Consider the following 17,762-nt stretch of genomic DNA (forward strand, 5'->3'; position numbering starts at 1 on the left):
TGTATATATCAACGTGCATAGAAATATATTTTCTCGAATGAAAAAGACTGTCGCTTTATAGAGGAGATTTAAAAAAAAATAAAGATAAACTAGAATTAATATCACATATAAATTAATTCACTTTCATTTTTATTTTATTTATTGCTTAACGTATAAAGTTTCTTAATGGAATTGCTGCAATACTTGCGCCATAAATATCAGAAATTTTGGGTTATTATAAAAAATTTATATATTTACAAGAAAGATGAAATTGTATATACATATATACAGATGGGAAAAATAATGTCTGAATAGAATATTTAAATTTAGATTTATAATATTAACATTAATTTATTATAAAAAATATTCCCAATATTTTTTGAACACAGAATATCTATTTGTTTTAGTTAATAGCGTAAACATATAATTGAATAATCAGAGTCACTAATTTTAATCTATTTAGATATTAAATTGATTTTATTCTAAATTACGTATAATTACCCATAATCTTTTATTTAATATTATATATAATATATTGAGATATAAAGATGATTTAGGATAATGAAAATAAATAAATGCAAAACTATAATTTTTGTAACTTATAATTTTTGTTATTATAAATATCTATTCATTTATAAAATTCATTTTAAAAATAAATTACATTATAAAAATAAATAATCAAATTTTATGCATTTAAAAAAAAAAGATATATTCCTTATATTCGGATACTTATCATTATTACAGTATAAATTAATTTTTAATAGCATACTAATATGAAAAAATAGTGAATTTTTTATGTATAATAATGTCAGTGTATTATAATAGTAATTTACAATTAAAAAATTAATTTTAGGCAATTAAAACTACATTTGGCGTGTATATATTAAATTCGAAATATTTGAACAACAATATTTCAATAACATATTATTATTAAAAATAGATTAAAATATAATGCATGAATTTGTACTATTTAGAAAATGAAATTTTAAATCTACTTTATTCTGCATATAAATTATTCTTTATCACTACAGAACATTTTTATCGATATATTTTCATAGATTTAATTTCGTTGTCGGTATTTTTCGTACAAAATTTTACGGATCATACGTGTGATTTCCAATATGAAGAAAAATTGTATAAACATAAGCAGTATCAAATCACACGATAGACGCATAATTTTATTATCAAATGAAAATGCGTCCCTAGCATCTGATTTTGGTAAACAACTGAAATCAGCCACGGAAGAAATTATGCAAAGAAAATGTAACAAGCCTATATTATTTAATAAAGATTAATAATTTTAACAGTGGAAGTAATTTTGTTACTTTTCTATTACATTACACGTTTCTTTAATTCAGATGAAAAAACTATTGAGATAATCGCTCAGATAATTTCATTTTCCTCATTATCATAAAAAATAATAAAATTTTATGATTATTATTATTATTATTATTATTATTATTATTATTATTATTATTATTACATACAATGCACATTTAGATAAATAAATGAATTTTATCATTTTTAATATTTCATATCAATAATAGCCAAATAAGTAATATATTATCAATCTGTCATTCTGTACTACTAACTTTAAACAGATTTTAATCTAATTTACAGAGAGACTTTAATAATTATACAAAATTTAATTAAATTGCAATACTTCAAATATAATTCTTGTCAATCACATAATCAGGACTAATTATTTAAGTTACAATATCATTAATAAAAGATATATTTTACATTATTTAATTAAAAGAAATTTATTTCTAATCTGATTTTTAAAAAAAGTTTCTTGATTTTCTATTTTTTGTTATCAATGATTAATTTTACTCGTATAATTTCATAAAAAGACAAAAATTTTATGATCCGCTCACTTTTTACTTTTCATTAAATAATTTCGAAACAAAAAGAAACTAATTTCATCAAAAACTTGTCTGTCAAATATAAATAAATTCTAATATCAATTAATATCAATGAATAAATTATTTACGTATACTTGAAATTAGTATACATTTCTTTCACTCTGTTTCCCTTCATTGCAAATAAAAATTCTGCCTGTAGATAAAAATAATTGTAATATATAATAATGCTTATATGTGCTGAATGTGTATGAAATTGGTGATTTGTTCTCAAATATTAGAATCTTTTTTCTAAAGATATAGTATATTTTGAATGAAATATGTAACGTGCAATTTATAGATTTCATAAATACTTTGTTCTGAATTATAAAATTCATGAAAGTTTTGAATATTTGAATAAAATCTAATTTGTTATAAAATAACTTTGGTTTATGTTTAATAAAAAAAGGTTTTAATACCAAACAAATAATGCTTTTTAAAATCTTTTGTTAAGCTATTATAATGTATTTTTAAATATGAATAAGTAAATTTAGAACAAAAGTTTGTGGAATTTTTATCCTTATCAACTCTGGTGTAATTAGTAATTCAAAGTAATTTTTATGATTCTAGTAATGATGGAGTTATGTAAATTTAAAATATAGATATAAATATGTAAAAGAAGGTTTCCAAACATTGAAGAGATTTAAAAAAGCTGTAAAATTATGATTGTAATAGTTGATACGGTGGAGTTTTCAAATAATTAGGAAATGTTTGCAAATTCTATTTTAACTAATATTTTTAAAACTTATTATTCTATTTAAATACTATTTTTAATAATCATAAAATATAGAATATGGTAATTCAATAAAATATAATCTGAAATAATTTCATTTTTTATAAATAAAAATATTATAATATGCGTCGATCCTGATATTTTTATATCATGAAAAAATTATTGGAACTTTTATTCAGAAATATTCATCTACTAAAATAAGTAATTTCAATATTCTTCTACTCTTTCTTAAATAATTTTGAATACAAAAAACTTATATTTATTAATTATTAACATTTTTTATTTATCGACCAGATTTAAATGTATTATATATTTATAATTTATGAATTAAATAAATACAATATTATTATTATTTAAACATTCATTAAAAATGACAATAATAACATATATTAGATTATAATTATATTGTATTACAAGTTATTTTTAAATATTATGTGCTTGAGCAAATATGAAATATGATTAAAATACATTTTAGAAATTATACTTTATGAAAGGAAGATACAATTTTTTAATATAACGGAAATTCCTTATTTTATTATATATATATTAATGCATATTAGTGAATGTTTTATTATTATTAATACAAATAATATTTAAAAATAAACCGGAAGGCATGTCTCCAATACTTCATATTAGAAAAAAGTTTGATATTATTATTTAAAACTAATTTTGTTCAAAATAAAATTTTAAATTTGCCAAAACAAAAATTAAATACCCTGTATGCTTCATTTGGTTAAATTTTTATGAATGTTAATGTATATTTTTTAATATATATATGTATATATATATATTATTGAAAGACACTGAGAAAGTACTTCATAACGATTCATTTATGTAATATTTTTAACATCTTACTTACACTTGCAAATATGATATATGCTTGTCTAGTATAAGCATTTGTCAGTGTATTTCTCAGCTTCGTGTCGATTTCGTAACAGGGATGGACTAAATATTTTGAAAAAATAAATGCTATGAACAATATATATATATACATATATATATATATATATATATATATATATATATATATATATATATATTATAAATGATAGTATACGATAGAATAGGATTTACATATTATTATCAAAAACGTACCTCACTATACAATTAATGTAATTAAAAAAATATATTATTGTATTCACATATATACATATATATATATATATATATATATATATATATATATATATATATATTTACTATTTTTTTGTATATAGAGAGACTATTTTTTTGTAAATAGAAAGGTAGCGTAGAGAGAAAAATCTTGAAAATCTTAAAAATTGAATATTATTAATAAATTTATTTATATGATCAAATTAATGCATGGATGTTCTTATGCGAAAGCTAATTAAATTCGCAAAACCTTGGATATAGTAATTACAAGTGGAAAAAATTAATTTTCTATAGATTAATTATATAATTATTCTTCTGCTCATCATTACGGAATGTAATTAGTTATTGTATAATTGTAAAATTATATTGTAAAATATATTGTAAAATTATTATAATACTTTATGTTTTCTACTTAAAAGTATTTCTATCGAGTAATTTCTAAAAGTTTTTTAGGCTAAATGAATTACAATTTTGAAATAATTACAAATTTGAAATAAAATAAAATTATAAATATTATAAATTATAAATGTATTTCAAATATCTCTTCAAAATATGTTACTGGATATTTTTTTATATAACTGAAGATAAAAAAAAAACTTTAGTAGACAGCGGCAGGGAGAAAAAGAGAGTGGCAGACGACAGATAGACACGCAGTGAAGCTGATAGATATATGGCGGGGGTATTGATATAATTCCGTCAACCAGTACTTTTGCTAGAGCAGTAGTCATGACAATAGAGAGCAGTCTCTATTTTTCACACTTATTCAGCAATATTTTATACATCCTTGAAACGGAGATATTCGATTCCGCCACTCCTTTCCCCAGCTACACTTCTTCACCTATTTCTATCAGAACTGGTAGCGTAGACTATGATAAAGCCCGTTCAAACAATATAGATGTGGAGAGACGATATAAGTGTATGAGATAAAAAGAAAAATTAATATATCAAGTATAAATCAATACAGCTTTGTAGTTGTTGAACAAATAATAGTAATAATAATTTTTATAATTATAATAATAAGCTTTAAAAAAATGCATAGTTGAATAAATGCAGAGAGTTAATGATTTCGAAAATTAAAACTACAATTATATTATAATAAAATTAATGAATCATGGATCTCACAAGCCGAAAAATTTGAAAATTATATTTTAGCTAGATTTTAGAAAATTTACGAAAGACAATTTCTCATTCAGAGAATGAGTTTCATTATTGTACTTAATAAAAGATGACTGTCCCGATAACATAGGGACAATCTATCTGAATTCCTAAATTAAATTAATCAAATTAGTTAAATAGACCTTTTGAACACTGTAATTTAATAAAATAATTTAACAAATCATAAATGTAATCATTATAATAAACTTCGTAATAATACATTTATTAATCATTAGTATTTTTATATTAAATAAACGTATAAGTTACGTTCTATGTCAATTATTTATTAAGTTTATTGCATTTCTGTATGGTAATAGATGTATATACAGAATTTCATTATTTCTACAGTTAAAAAATACGTTTCTCATAATTTTTCGAATTAGTATATTTTATATTCATTTCACTATAACATATTTTTTTACAGAACGAATTTTTTTCGATTTTCATGTACGGTATGATATTTAATATGATATTTCATAAATTGATGTATTCTGCCGTTAGAACTAGAATAAACTGTTTGTTTTAAACAATTAACTTACATATAGAAATATTCTAAAAAATTTTTAAAGATAAATTTCTCTTATTAATAACATTCACTCAATGTTAAAGCTTCGGTTATTATAATAAAGTTCAAATATCGAAGATTTTGAATATATTATTATTACATTATCAACTTCATTTATTCAACATCATCAATAAAGATATATTTGCAGAGTATACTAAATTTTAATTTAACTATTACTATATATTTTTTATACGTACTTACAGATCTTAAATCTAGATCAATTCACTAACGAATTTAACATTTTGTTGTAATTGTCGTGATACAACATTATTGCATTTAAATTATCGAGTCCTTGAATATGATAAAATTTATAAACTTTATAAACTTTAAAAACATTTTTGACAATTGCTTTTTTTTATTTTCCTTTTTATCTTTTTTTATCCGAAGACCTAGAACAAGTTCAAATGAGATATCAAGTAAATACTTTCATTTAGTAACTGTCACACAAAAAATAAAATTCAAGACTAGAGTGATTAAAATACGTTTTCTGCTACAAAAGTTAATAAGCGTCCCTAGTATTTTAATTATTTTAAAACTACTGTACGCTATAACATGAAGATACTTTGTTATGTTCAAATCCATCGCATTACTTGTAGATTATATTCATTTGTCTCTCTCTCTCTCTCTCTCTCTCTCTCTCTCTCTCTCTCTCTCTCTCTGTCGTCGCGCGTCTCTGTCCTCATCCTTTCTATATTTTATTTATCTCTCTGGTTCTTCCGCAGAGCCGTATTAAATTTCACGTTTTAATTGCAAACTCAAGAGAATTTGTTTTAGATTCGTGCCAACAGTCCTCCCTCTTATCCATTTTCCTTTTTAGTTTTTCAAATATAAGCACACGTAGAATAATTAAATAATACAGATAGTTTAATAACAAACAAAAGAATTCTGACAAGAACATTACGAGGCGAGGCATAGGAGGCGAGGATGGAGAGGTGGACACGAACCTAACAAGTTCTTCATTTGAGTACGCTCGAATGCAAACAGCGTTTATTTCATCATACATCACCGAATAGCGGCTTACCGTCGTTGATGCTGAGAGGGAGGGCGGGGGGGGAGGGTGTGGCGACGATAAAGGGCATGGTGAGGCGAGTAGAAAGCCGTTGGTACAAGCGCCAATGCGATGAATTTGCATTTGAATATTTATCCGACACAGTTGCTGCTTCCAGAGTGCTCATTTGAAGTTCCGCCTAGATTCCTAATAGAAATATGTGATTCCGAATAAGGTGTGCTCACGCGCGTCCAATTACACGAACGTGATTATCCACAGGCCAATTACTTTTATAAAAATATATAAGTACTTGCCAAGATTTTAACTGAATATTTTTTCTTGCAAGTTTGACATATTTTGCAAAATATATTCTGCACTGAAATCGTCGGTTATATGTCAATACTTTTCTATGAACTTAACTATTTATTATAGAAATGGACATTATTAATACTAACATTTAATTGTTGTGTTTTTTGTTTTTTTTTTTTTTTTTTTTTTTTTTTTTTTTTTTTATTGTTTTTTTTTATCAATAAATATTAACAACTTTGGCATGAAATCATCATTAGAATAATAATTGTTTATTAAGTATTATTTTGTGTTTGTATTTGTTTCAATTATTTGTCTTTTCATATCCAGTATAGAGAGTCTTTAAGAAATATTAATGGGCTGCCGTGGACTTTAAGTCCTCATTGTTCACTACGATTGGAATCTTCACAGTTTCAATTGTTCCAGTTAAAAAAACATTATGCCATAAGAATTTCAATTACAATTATCATTGATTAAGATGCGAATAAATCGTAAAATGATACTTATTAAATAATCAAGTTTCTTAATAATTATTTTATAAAGGCCAATATTAATAATGTGCTAAAAATTATTAATATTAATATTTTAAATAGTTCATGTCAAATTGAATATATTTCAATACATTTTAAGAAACATTATCGATGATTATTGATGATTTCCATTTTCCATACATTATATTTCATTTTCATGTCCCTTAAAGATAATAAATCTTCAACAATTATATACATACATGCAAATTTCAATTACAATTGTGTCAAAATTGTCTATAGGTGAGATAATATTATGTAAACTTACATTTTCGTGGATCTAAAAAATGATTTCGTACTCCGTTTTCTGAACGAATTGTTCGTCATTTACTTATAAACGCTAAATGTGCAATAGTAATTTATAAATTGTATCTTATAAATACTCAATAAAATAGTGATCAATAAATTTATTTTTATAAGTTTTATAGCAAATTTATGTATAATTATATGTTCGATTTTTTACGCTATAATATTTTTTATTAATATTAAAAATAAATTATAGGCTTATAAAGGCAATAGTTTCCGATACAATTAAAAAATTGAAATAATTATTTAATGAACTGGAATTTACTATTAAATAAAAACAATAGTTTATCGCTATCAGGAAATGATATAATTATAAAAACGCTTTCACTACCGCACTTATCAATGTTTGTACATAGCTATAACTTTTTTATGATTACTCCTTTTGTTATAATCGATTATTATCAGCAATTTCATTTTATCTCGTAAGCATAAAATAATACAATAAAAAATATACAGTTCTATTTGAAATTCTAAATTATATTCTTAATGATTGATTAAATTTTTACATAATTGAGTGTGTGATATATAGACAATTATATAAATTGAATATTTAAAAATATCTTAACATAAAAATTATTAAGAGTACTAATGACTTAATTGGAACTGAAATTTTTTGGTTAAATATGATATTAAGAAGTTCGATTAAAGAATTATTCTCATTATATATTGATATTTAAAAAAAAAAAAAAAAAAAAACTGAAAAATTGTTTTTCCATATAAAAAGTGATGTCCATAAAAAAATGATCTTATTTAATTATCTATCATAGTCTGCTACAAAATAAAAATGTTTTTATTGTGCTGGTCACCATAGATAAGAAATATTTTTTATAAATATCACTTTTTCACTGATTATTATTCTAACTGTAAGACATATTGTATTCTAAGTGAGAACATTAGCCAGTTTCTTGATTAAGGATTTGCTCTCTAATTCGATAAGCAACTATTCCTAGCGCGCCTATACGTTGTCATATATAACTTGTGCATACATCATACTGTAAATTTCCCTTCAGCAAATACATATTTTCTCACCTACTAATCTCGTGATATTCATCTCTCTTACGCGATGCATCCATCTTGTTCATTCTTTTTTTCTTCTTCTCAACGTTACCTAACTATTTGAGTTTTCCTATCAATTAATTAATAGGACAACAGAAAACACTATTTTGTTAAAAAGATAAGGTGAAAAGCTCGTAGCAGTTTTCATATTTATCTTTGAAGTTCTTGATTGTGAATGTATTCTCAAGTAGAGTTGAGAGAGTAGAAGCAACTACGACTTTGCTTTTATGTAGTAACCACCCTACAGTAACTCTGTGCTGTACCAAATTACACTAAAATCTCTCTCTCTCTCTCTCTCTCTCTCTCTCTCTTTCAATCTATCTATCTATATGTGTACTTTTTTCTCCAAGGAATAATACTAATTATTCGCCTTCGTTTAAAGGGTTGTCTATGTTATTGCATTCACGAAGGGATCATAGTCGTAACGCCTTGTAGTGTCGTTGTACCATATCGTCTGATAACAAAACGCTAGGAAATTACACTTGGTAATAAGGTTTCGTGATAAATCTTTACGACATTACTGGGGTTATATACTATACGCAGAAAATATAAATTACAGGTAAAAATGTAATTTTCAGCTTTGATTTAATTGAATATTTAGAGATAATTTTATTATTGACATTCCAAGTATTCGACAAACACAAAGTAATCTCCGCATTTCTAAGTTATAATAGATTTTTTTTTTAATTATGAGAAAGAGTTTAATAAAATACAGATTGTTATTGAATCTATATTATTGACTCGGTATTTATATAGGTAAGAAATGAAAAAAAAAAAAAAAAAATTAATCCAAATCTAATATCTATCATTTATAATTACGAGAATAAATAATTAATGTTTTTACTTATAGTATCGATTATATACTGTATCAAAAAATAAAGGATTCGTTTTTTTTATTAATTACATAGAAATCACTTCATGATTTTGCACTTTATGAATTTTAAATGTATTATTTTTAAGATTATAATAGTTTTGTTAAATGATTACGATGATATTATTGCTTTATTCATTCGAAACATAATGAAACGTAAATTTTTTTTCTTTTAAATTTTAAATTTCAATTCAATACAAGCACTCGCAACTACTTATTAAATCACCGTGAAGTATGTTTCATAATATTTGAAAATAATTTTATAATATAATAATAATAACACTGTATGTATTATTCTAAATTAAAAAGATATCATTGAAATAATATCAACGGTTAATTTTTTATATATAATTTATATAAATTATACATAAAATATTTATAATACTTTTTAATTACGAATTCAATATTATTATTATTCTTTTAATAGATTCTATATTAAAAGAATCATATAACTTATGCGACATTTGTCACAAAATCATAAAAATATAATGTAATCCTACAATTACCGATATAATCAATGAAATACAACTCTCAAAAGTTCATGAAACACGCGCTTACGAAATTTCAAAAGCAAGGCTTATAAAATGAGGATTAGAATAATAAACAACATATATAGTTAGCGGAGGTACCTCTTGAAACATACACCAACTGGCCTTAGAACAATGAATTGTATGTGATATATTGTGATAGGCAATAAATGCTCAGATATTAAATTACACATAAGTGTATACATAATTCAACGCACAACCACTCGTAGCTATTCAGCCCGATAATAATTACGATGAGCGCATACTGTAAACATTTTAATTAAATATATTATAAAAATTCATTACACTTTCTTTATACAATTGAGATATCTTTATCAACATGTGACAAAAACATTAAATGCACATTTGTCGTGTAAGTATATTTAATATTGATTGTATAAATGTGTATAAAGCATATGATTGTTTTATGAAAGAAATTGTGCATTGGTAATGCTTTGGTTTTATTCAATAAAATTGAAATTCTGATGCTAAATTCTCATTCTCATCCAAGTGATTATATGATAAATTTCGAATATTTAACGGTTTGCCGATTTTAATACACCTATATATAATATATTTAAATTATTTTATAAACAATTATTTCATCGTACATTATTTATCTAGTTATATTTAATTTAAACAATTCAGCTTATACTTCGTGTAAATGATATTACTAGGGAAATTTTCATAATGCTTATTAATTGTCATGAATGAATAAATATATATTAAATTACTTTTAGTAAACATTAAATTTGGGTGATTATAGTTATATTAGGGATAATAAAGCGTTTGTTACAATCAACAAGAAATACATGATAATTAAATTTATCACGCAACATTTGATTTATAAATAAGTTGTACCATGTATCTATTATAATCTCGCAGTGAATATAAATGCAGTTTATGTAATTATATGCGTATATCAGATATAAATAAGTTAACAATGAAAAAAACTGCATATTTTCAAAAGTAGTACGTTCTGATCTAAAGTTTGTCACGCATATTAAGGGCTTGTAAAATCAAAAACATAAATTCTTTTGTAGGTTAAGAAAATTAATTTAGATTATCTTATAAGGCGTAGCTAACCCATGTATTTACTTGTAAATTATAGACTTTATTTGCCGTGAGCACGTGACGATACTAACTACAATATTACTTTGATTGCCAACAACTACACAAGCTATAATTCAATGAAAATACCAAAACCATTCTTATAAGTTTTTCATCATCTTAATTATTTATAATAATGTTTTATATATCTTTATAAGCCAATAGGTTTTCATGGAATTTTTTATGCTCTAAGATTTTAGCTAAGGTCCAATTTATAACTCATTCATTGAAGTTTTTTATTCTATAATTAGTTAAAAGCAAAAATATGAAACTTATATAAATTATATAAGTTAACTGCGAAGTTAATTATCTACTATATAATTACCATATATTATATTAATTTATTATTTTAATAAATATACGAAAGTAACTAAAGGGATAATATTTTTAAAATATTGCTAGAATTAACAAAAAAAATTGGACTATGTTTTAAGTTAGTTTTATATAAATAATATTAAATTCTGTACGCATGGAACTTATATTCGAATACTGAAAGTGATAATTATATATTAATTACATCACTACTACTATTAAATAAATAAAAACGGACAAATTTATAAATATAATTTATCTCGAAAGAAAATATTTCTATAAGTATTATATTGAAATATTAAAAGAAGCTACAAATTATTTCAAACATATATTAATTATGCTTATCAAGCAAAGTAGTGTCAATTTGTATAAACAAATAGTCATCTTTCAAAAAATAACTTATTTTTGTAAAGTTTTTTTATGCTCAAAATGTGCAAAATATAACTAAAACTATTTACGTAGTTATTTATCCTATTTATTCATTGTTATATTTTCTTCGAATTCTGAAATTTGTTTTAAATTAAATATTTTACGAAAATTGAAAATTTCAAAAGATATTAAATTAGCAGAATAAAAAGCTGTTTTCTTTTGTGTCTCAATTGAATAACATAAAGAGCAAAAGACTCATGGCAATTCATTAGATTAAGTTTTACTATTCTATTTTTAATACTGGAACATTGCAAAAGTATTTTTAAATGTTAATAAATAATACAATCGTGTTATTTGTTTTTAAATAAAACGTCAACTGTTTCGTAACAAAATATATAAATAACATTTCTTTATAATTTGTTAAAATATTTTCACTTGCCATGTAAATTATAGAAATAAATGTAAAAATTCTAATTTTCAAATATTCATGAATATAATACATAAGCTATATTTTTATTGATTATGCACAAAATCATAAAATATTTAATTTTTACGATTATTCAAATTGAAAATAAAAGATTTGACTATATTAAAAAACTGTAACATTAATGATTATCCGTCAAAATGGTAATTTTATTAAACTATTTAAATTTTAAACTATTTTCAATTAATGTTTACAAAAATCTATTTGTAAATGACATTATTTATATATATATATATATATATATATATATATATATATATATATATATATATATATATATATAATAAAAAATTAAAGTAATAAACTCTATATCATTAAATTATATTCTTCTATATTATCATCAATTCTTTAAATACGATTATTTATTTAAATAGTGATAAAAATTTTTTAATGAATATTATATTTTAAATAAATCCGTTCTATTCCTATATTATATTCAATTATCTACAATCTATAACAAATCTGTGTTTCCTAATTTCCGAATGAAACTACTACATTCGTAGTTATTGCATGCATCGACCACTATTATCATAAGTCACGATAAAGGTTACATTTCTATATATTATTTAATCTTTCTTCAATATTCGGTAATACTTTAACAATATTTAGTAAAGACATATTTATAGTGCAGATAATAATAATATATAGTATAAATAAAATTTTTTTGTAAAATTCATAAGCTTGTAATATCATTTTCAATAACGAATTCTTTTAAATTCTTTCTTGTGTTTTTATTTCTTACTCTAGAGTTTTAGTGAAGAAAAGTTATTCTTATTCCTGCCATGACTGATAATAAGAAGTATCAATCATTTAGTCCATTATACTACACTTTTAAAAATAAAATTATGTAAATCGTTATTTATATAATATATGTAATTTATATATTTTTTCTCTAATAATAGTTTTGAATTATTTCAATATAAGTTCTTAACCATTTGAGCCAAATTAACATTCACTAGTTCGTTATACCATTGAAAAATTAATCAAGAGTATTAAAGATTCCCGTTATAAGGTATTATATATATATATATATATATATATATAAATATAGATAAGATTAAATCTGCGTATATCATTAAATTATATTCTTCTATATTATCATCAATTCTTTAAATACGATTATTTATTTAAATAGTGATAAAAATTTTTTAATGAATAGTGCATATATATATATATATATATAAGATTAAATCTGCGTGTGCATATATATATATATATATATATATATATTTCTTTACATATTTATATATTTATAAATTTAGTCATTTATTCGTATTTATTAAACTAAAACTAAAATATTTTAGTATTTTGTGTTTGGAATTAAAAAAAAAACAAATACCTTTATTATTAAGAAAAATAATTTATAAATCAGTTTATTTGTAGGAAAGAAGTTTGGAATTAATATACGTGAAAACAATTTTTTATATTAATATTTAAATAAATTATGTAATTTTAATGTGTTTCATGACACCACAGACTGAACTTCATGCACACAACCCCAAAAAGCCAGTACATTATGCACAATTTGACACTAATATTATAACTATAAATATACAGCTTGAATTACCTAATACTCTTATCTTGAGTCATTGTTAGTACAGAAGGAAGCGCGCACTTAACACATATACACTCATTTGAAACTATATGTCCTTTTCATTATAACGTTCGAGGTCAGTTTATAGCGTTAAATTTTGAAGTTTGTAAAAGATTTTATGTTGTTTATGTTTTAATAATATACAGTGTTTTTATTTATTTTTATTTGATGTACATGATTATTAATATATCAAAATTTAAAAGCATCGCGCTATGATTGCTTTCGCTATAGTTTTTCAAAACCAATTTATAACATTTTAAAATTTTACAAAGATAAATCGTTGACATTACAGCTTTCACCATACTATATAAAATTGTCTCCAATGACATCTCGTAAGCATTATTTTTTTCTTTTTTATATTTTTTAACTAAATAAGAAAATAAGAATGATTTATTATATTTAATTGGATTATAAAAAAATTCCAGCTTTCAATTTTTGTTCTCTCATATAGATAAATATTTTATAATCGGTATGTTTGATATGCCGTTAAAAGTTGTGTAGTTAAATTTAATAAAAATTTTATTATTGAAATTAAATAACTTTTATACCAATAAATGATGCTTCGTAAATAAAAATTTATAATTTATAGAGCCTAATATTTTTAAAAGCTTTTTTGAAAGAATAACTTTTTTTTCTATTAGAGATAATGGCATTAATAGATAAATTTTTATATTCAATATTTACATTAAGTTTATTCATACATCTCAACTTTTGAAATCACTGTCTCAATATAGATTAATCTATGCAATATTTAAATTGATAAATATTTCAACCGTTCAAACTAATATTCTTATAAACACTCATCAGATTCTTTGTACTACATTCATTATAATGGCGACTATTTATATTTTCTAAACATAGAAGTCCTCTATGAATTCCTAAAAGAGCTCTTAATTATCATTAGAATTCCAATCTATTCAATAACATTGAATATATATAAATACAAAAGATTAAATTAATAATAATAATATAATAGAATAATAGAATAATAAATATATTTAAAAAATACATATACATTTCATTTTTATTTATTATTAATGTTTCATTATTAATATATATTTCACGATTATATTCGATGATTATTCGTACATATTAAATAGTAATTAAATAATTTTGTCGAACTTTACGTGTTTGTTAAATATGGTACATAAAATACAATAGAATTGTAGTAGTTTTATCAATAATTTTATGTTCTCCCTTAAATCATTAATTTAACAAATCACATTCTATATATGATTTAATAAAATGTCCGTATACACTGATATACTGCCATATGCTTATAATTTGATACGTATATAAAAAAAATTATCTATACATGTAAAAAAATTTTGACACGTCATTCGTATTAATTTTTCCTAAGTTATTTAAAAAAAATCATCAGATTACGTAAATAGCATAATAGAAAAAGTCGTTTGACCTTAGTCGGCAAATTAAACTTCTATCGGAAATTCATCAACCTAGATCCTTTGACAATCACAAATTCCCATACAACGTGCAGACAATGTAACGCCTTCTCCTTCTTATGATTATCTACAGACACCTTGAGCCTGGATGATCGAACGATGGATAACGTGGAGAGGCACTCAAGTGTTAGTAGACCGCGACAGCAGCTGCTCGACGCTACGGTCGGCCATAAGTTGAAACCCGAGCCGGGCTTCGACCTCATGCAGTCAACAAATGTCACGGCATTGGTTGGCAAAACGGCCTACCTTACTTGTCGCGTACGCAATTTAGGTGATAAGACGGTGAGTACAAGCTCTATCAACATTTCACATGTATTTATACAGATACTGTGATTTAAGATCAATTGCATTCATCTATTCGTTATTTTACATCTACTTCTCGCCGAATTGTTATGGATTAGTTTTCCTTAACGGTATAAGATTTATATGTGCATATTCTTAGTATCGTCGATCATCGTTCATTGATAGCATTACAAATTGTAACGAATTTTTCTTTTTAATCAATTCATGAAAATTTAATATCGCTACAATTGTTAACTATGTTTTTCATCATTTATTATAATATATGCAAGTATATATATATTTTTTTAATAAATTAGTATAAAACTTCTCTTTGTACCTTTGAGATTTAATGTACCAGCTTATTCCATTGCCTGACTAATGGTTGACAATGTTCACGGATTATATAAAAATAATTAAAATTTTCGATTACATAATTAAATTTAATTAGATGATTTGTTAAATAAATTTTAAAATCCGTGACATATATATGAAATATATATATATATATATATATATATATATATATATATATATATTTAAAATTGAAATATCCGTTTTTTATATATATCGCTTATAATTAGTTTAGTATTAGTTTTTGAGTAATTGAATTTATTAAGCGATAATTAATGTATTGGGTATAAAAAAACATTTACAACTAATAAAAATCATTACATTCAAATACAAATTTTTAACTAGTTGTTATTAATAATGAAATTAATATATGGCAACTTCATAAATATTACAAAAATTTTTTATAATAAACTTATCATATAATCAAAAATTTTTGTAGAATATTATGAAAAATACTATTGACAAATAAGATATTATATATTTGATTTAAATTTCAACTGTTTTTTACAGTTTCTATATCATTCTGAGAAATCAGAAATTGGCATAATAGGAATTTAGGTCATATTTTTACAGAAAGTTTGCCATCTGGTATGAACTCTATACACTTTTTCATATTAATAGCAGATAACTGTACTCTAGTTCAAGATATTGCAATATTATTATTGTTATGATTAATTAAGCACACGCGCGCTCGCGCGCACACACACAAACAAACACACACACACACGCGCACGCACGCACACGCACACACATTTTTTTCTGTATGCATATATATGCTAATAATATTATTTATAATTACATTTCAATTATAACTTTAACTTTAAGTTACAAACAGGAATTTAAGTCTTTATCACTAATACTAATATTTTCAATAATGTAGAATTAAATATACTACACCAGAATTATATATTCATAAATTCTTCTCTATGTAATTTCACAAAACATGTTAACACGTAAATTTTTATATTATAAATGTATAAAATAATGAATACCTGTAGTAATAATCTAAATTATGTTTATAAATTTTTCAATAGGCCAATATTCTTTTATTCTGCCTATTGGAATACAAGTATATTTATTTTAAATGTTATAAAACTGAAAATCTTACTGTCCAACGTATTTCTAAATATTTTCGTAAAAAGAAAATTGTGTGAAATGATTAAAATTAATTATAAATATTATTAATTATATTGAATAATAAAAAAATTAAACATTTTGCAATATTTTTTAAAATTTATCTTTAAAAATTCATTATACCTTATATTTTGGTTTATTCAAATCCTAAAATTAATTAATTAATCCTACTTCACAATAGATAAATATAGATTATGTGTAACTTTAAAGTATTCCTGTTCATTAGAATCCAATTGCTTTTATAATGTTTTTAGAAAATATAATATAATAATGCTTTTCTAGATATAAAACTATCAAATTGCGAAAATTTTGCAGATTTAAAAAATAAAAACTAAATCATTACATTAAAAAATAGTGCCTTAAAAAGCTTATATTCTGTAACTTGCATTTTTTTTTTTTTTTATTAAGTAAGCTACTTCATTAGTATCATTGTTCATGAAATTATTCCTTGCTTTCCTTCAAATCATGTTACCAGACTAACACAATTTCAGTTTGTATTCGAAGCGAAAACTCGCTATCGTGCATCCGAACTTGTAAATGAACTTATATTTAATTTATTCTAGATAGATAAAATACTTTTTTATACATATTTATACAAAAAATATTTAAATATTTTAAATTAAGGAGAATTTGCAC

The 17,762-nt window shown here is 22.7% G+C and overlaps 1 protein-coding gene across 1 annotated transcript in view; it reads left to right on the forward strand.

Moving 5' to 3' along the window:
- The window catches only part of LOC105359627 (peroxidasin homolog), a 51,266-nt gene that overhangs the window by 5,977 nt on the left and 27,527 nt on the right, over positions 1 to 17,762 (forward strand). Inside the window, exon 2 of the mRNA XM_011496256.1 lies at positions 15,433 to 15,641. Within this exon, the coding sequence (XP_011494558.1) occupies positions 15,433 to 15,641 (209 nt within the window). The remainder of the gene's footprint in view (positions 1 to 15,432; positions 15,642 to 17,762) is intronic.

Source organism: Ceratosolen solmsi, unplaced genomic scaffold (genome assembly GCF_000503995.2).
Source record: "Ceratosolen solmsi marchali unplaced genomic scaffold, CerSol_1.0 scaffold29, whole genome shotgun sequence".
NCBI classification, from domain to species: Eukaryota; Metazoa; Arthropoda; class Insecta; order Hymenoptera; family Agaonidae; genus Ceratosolen; species Ceratosolen solmsi.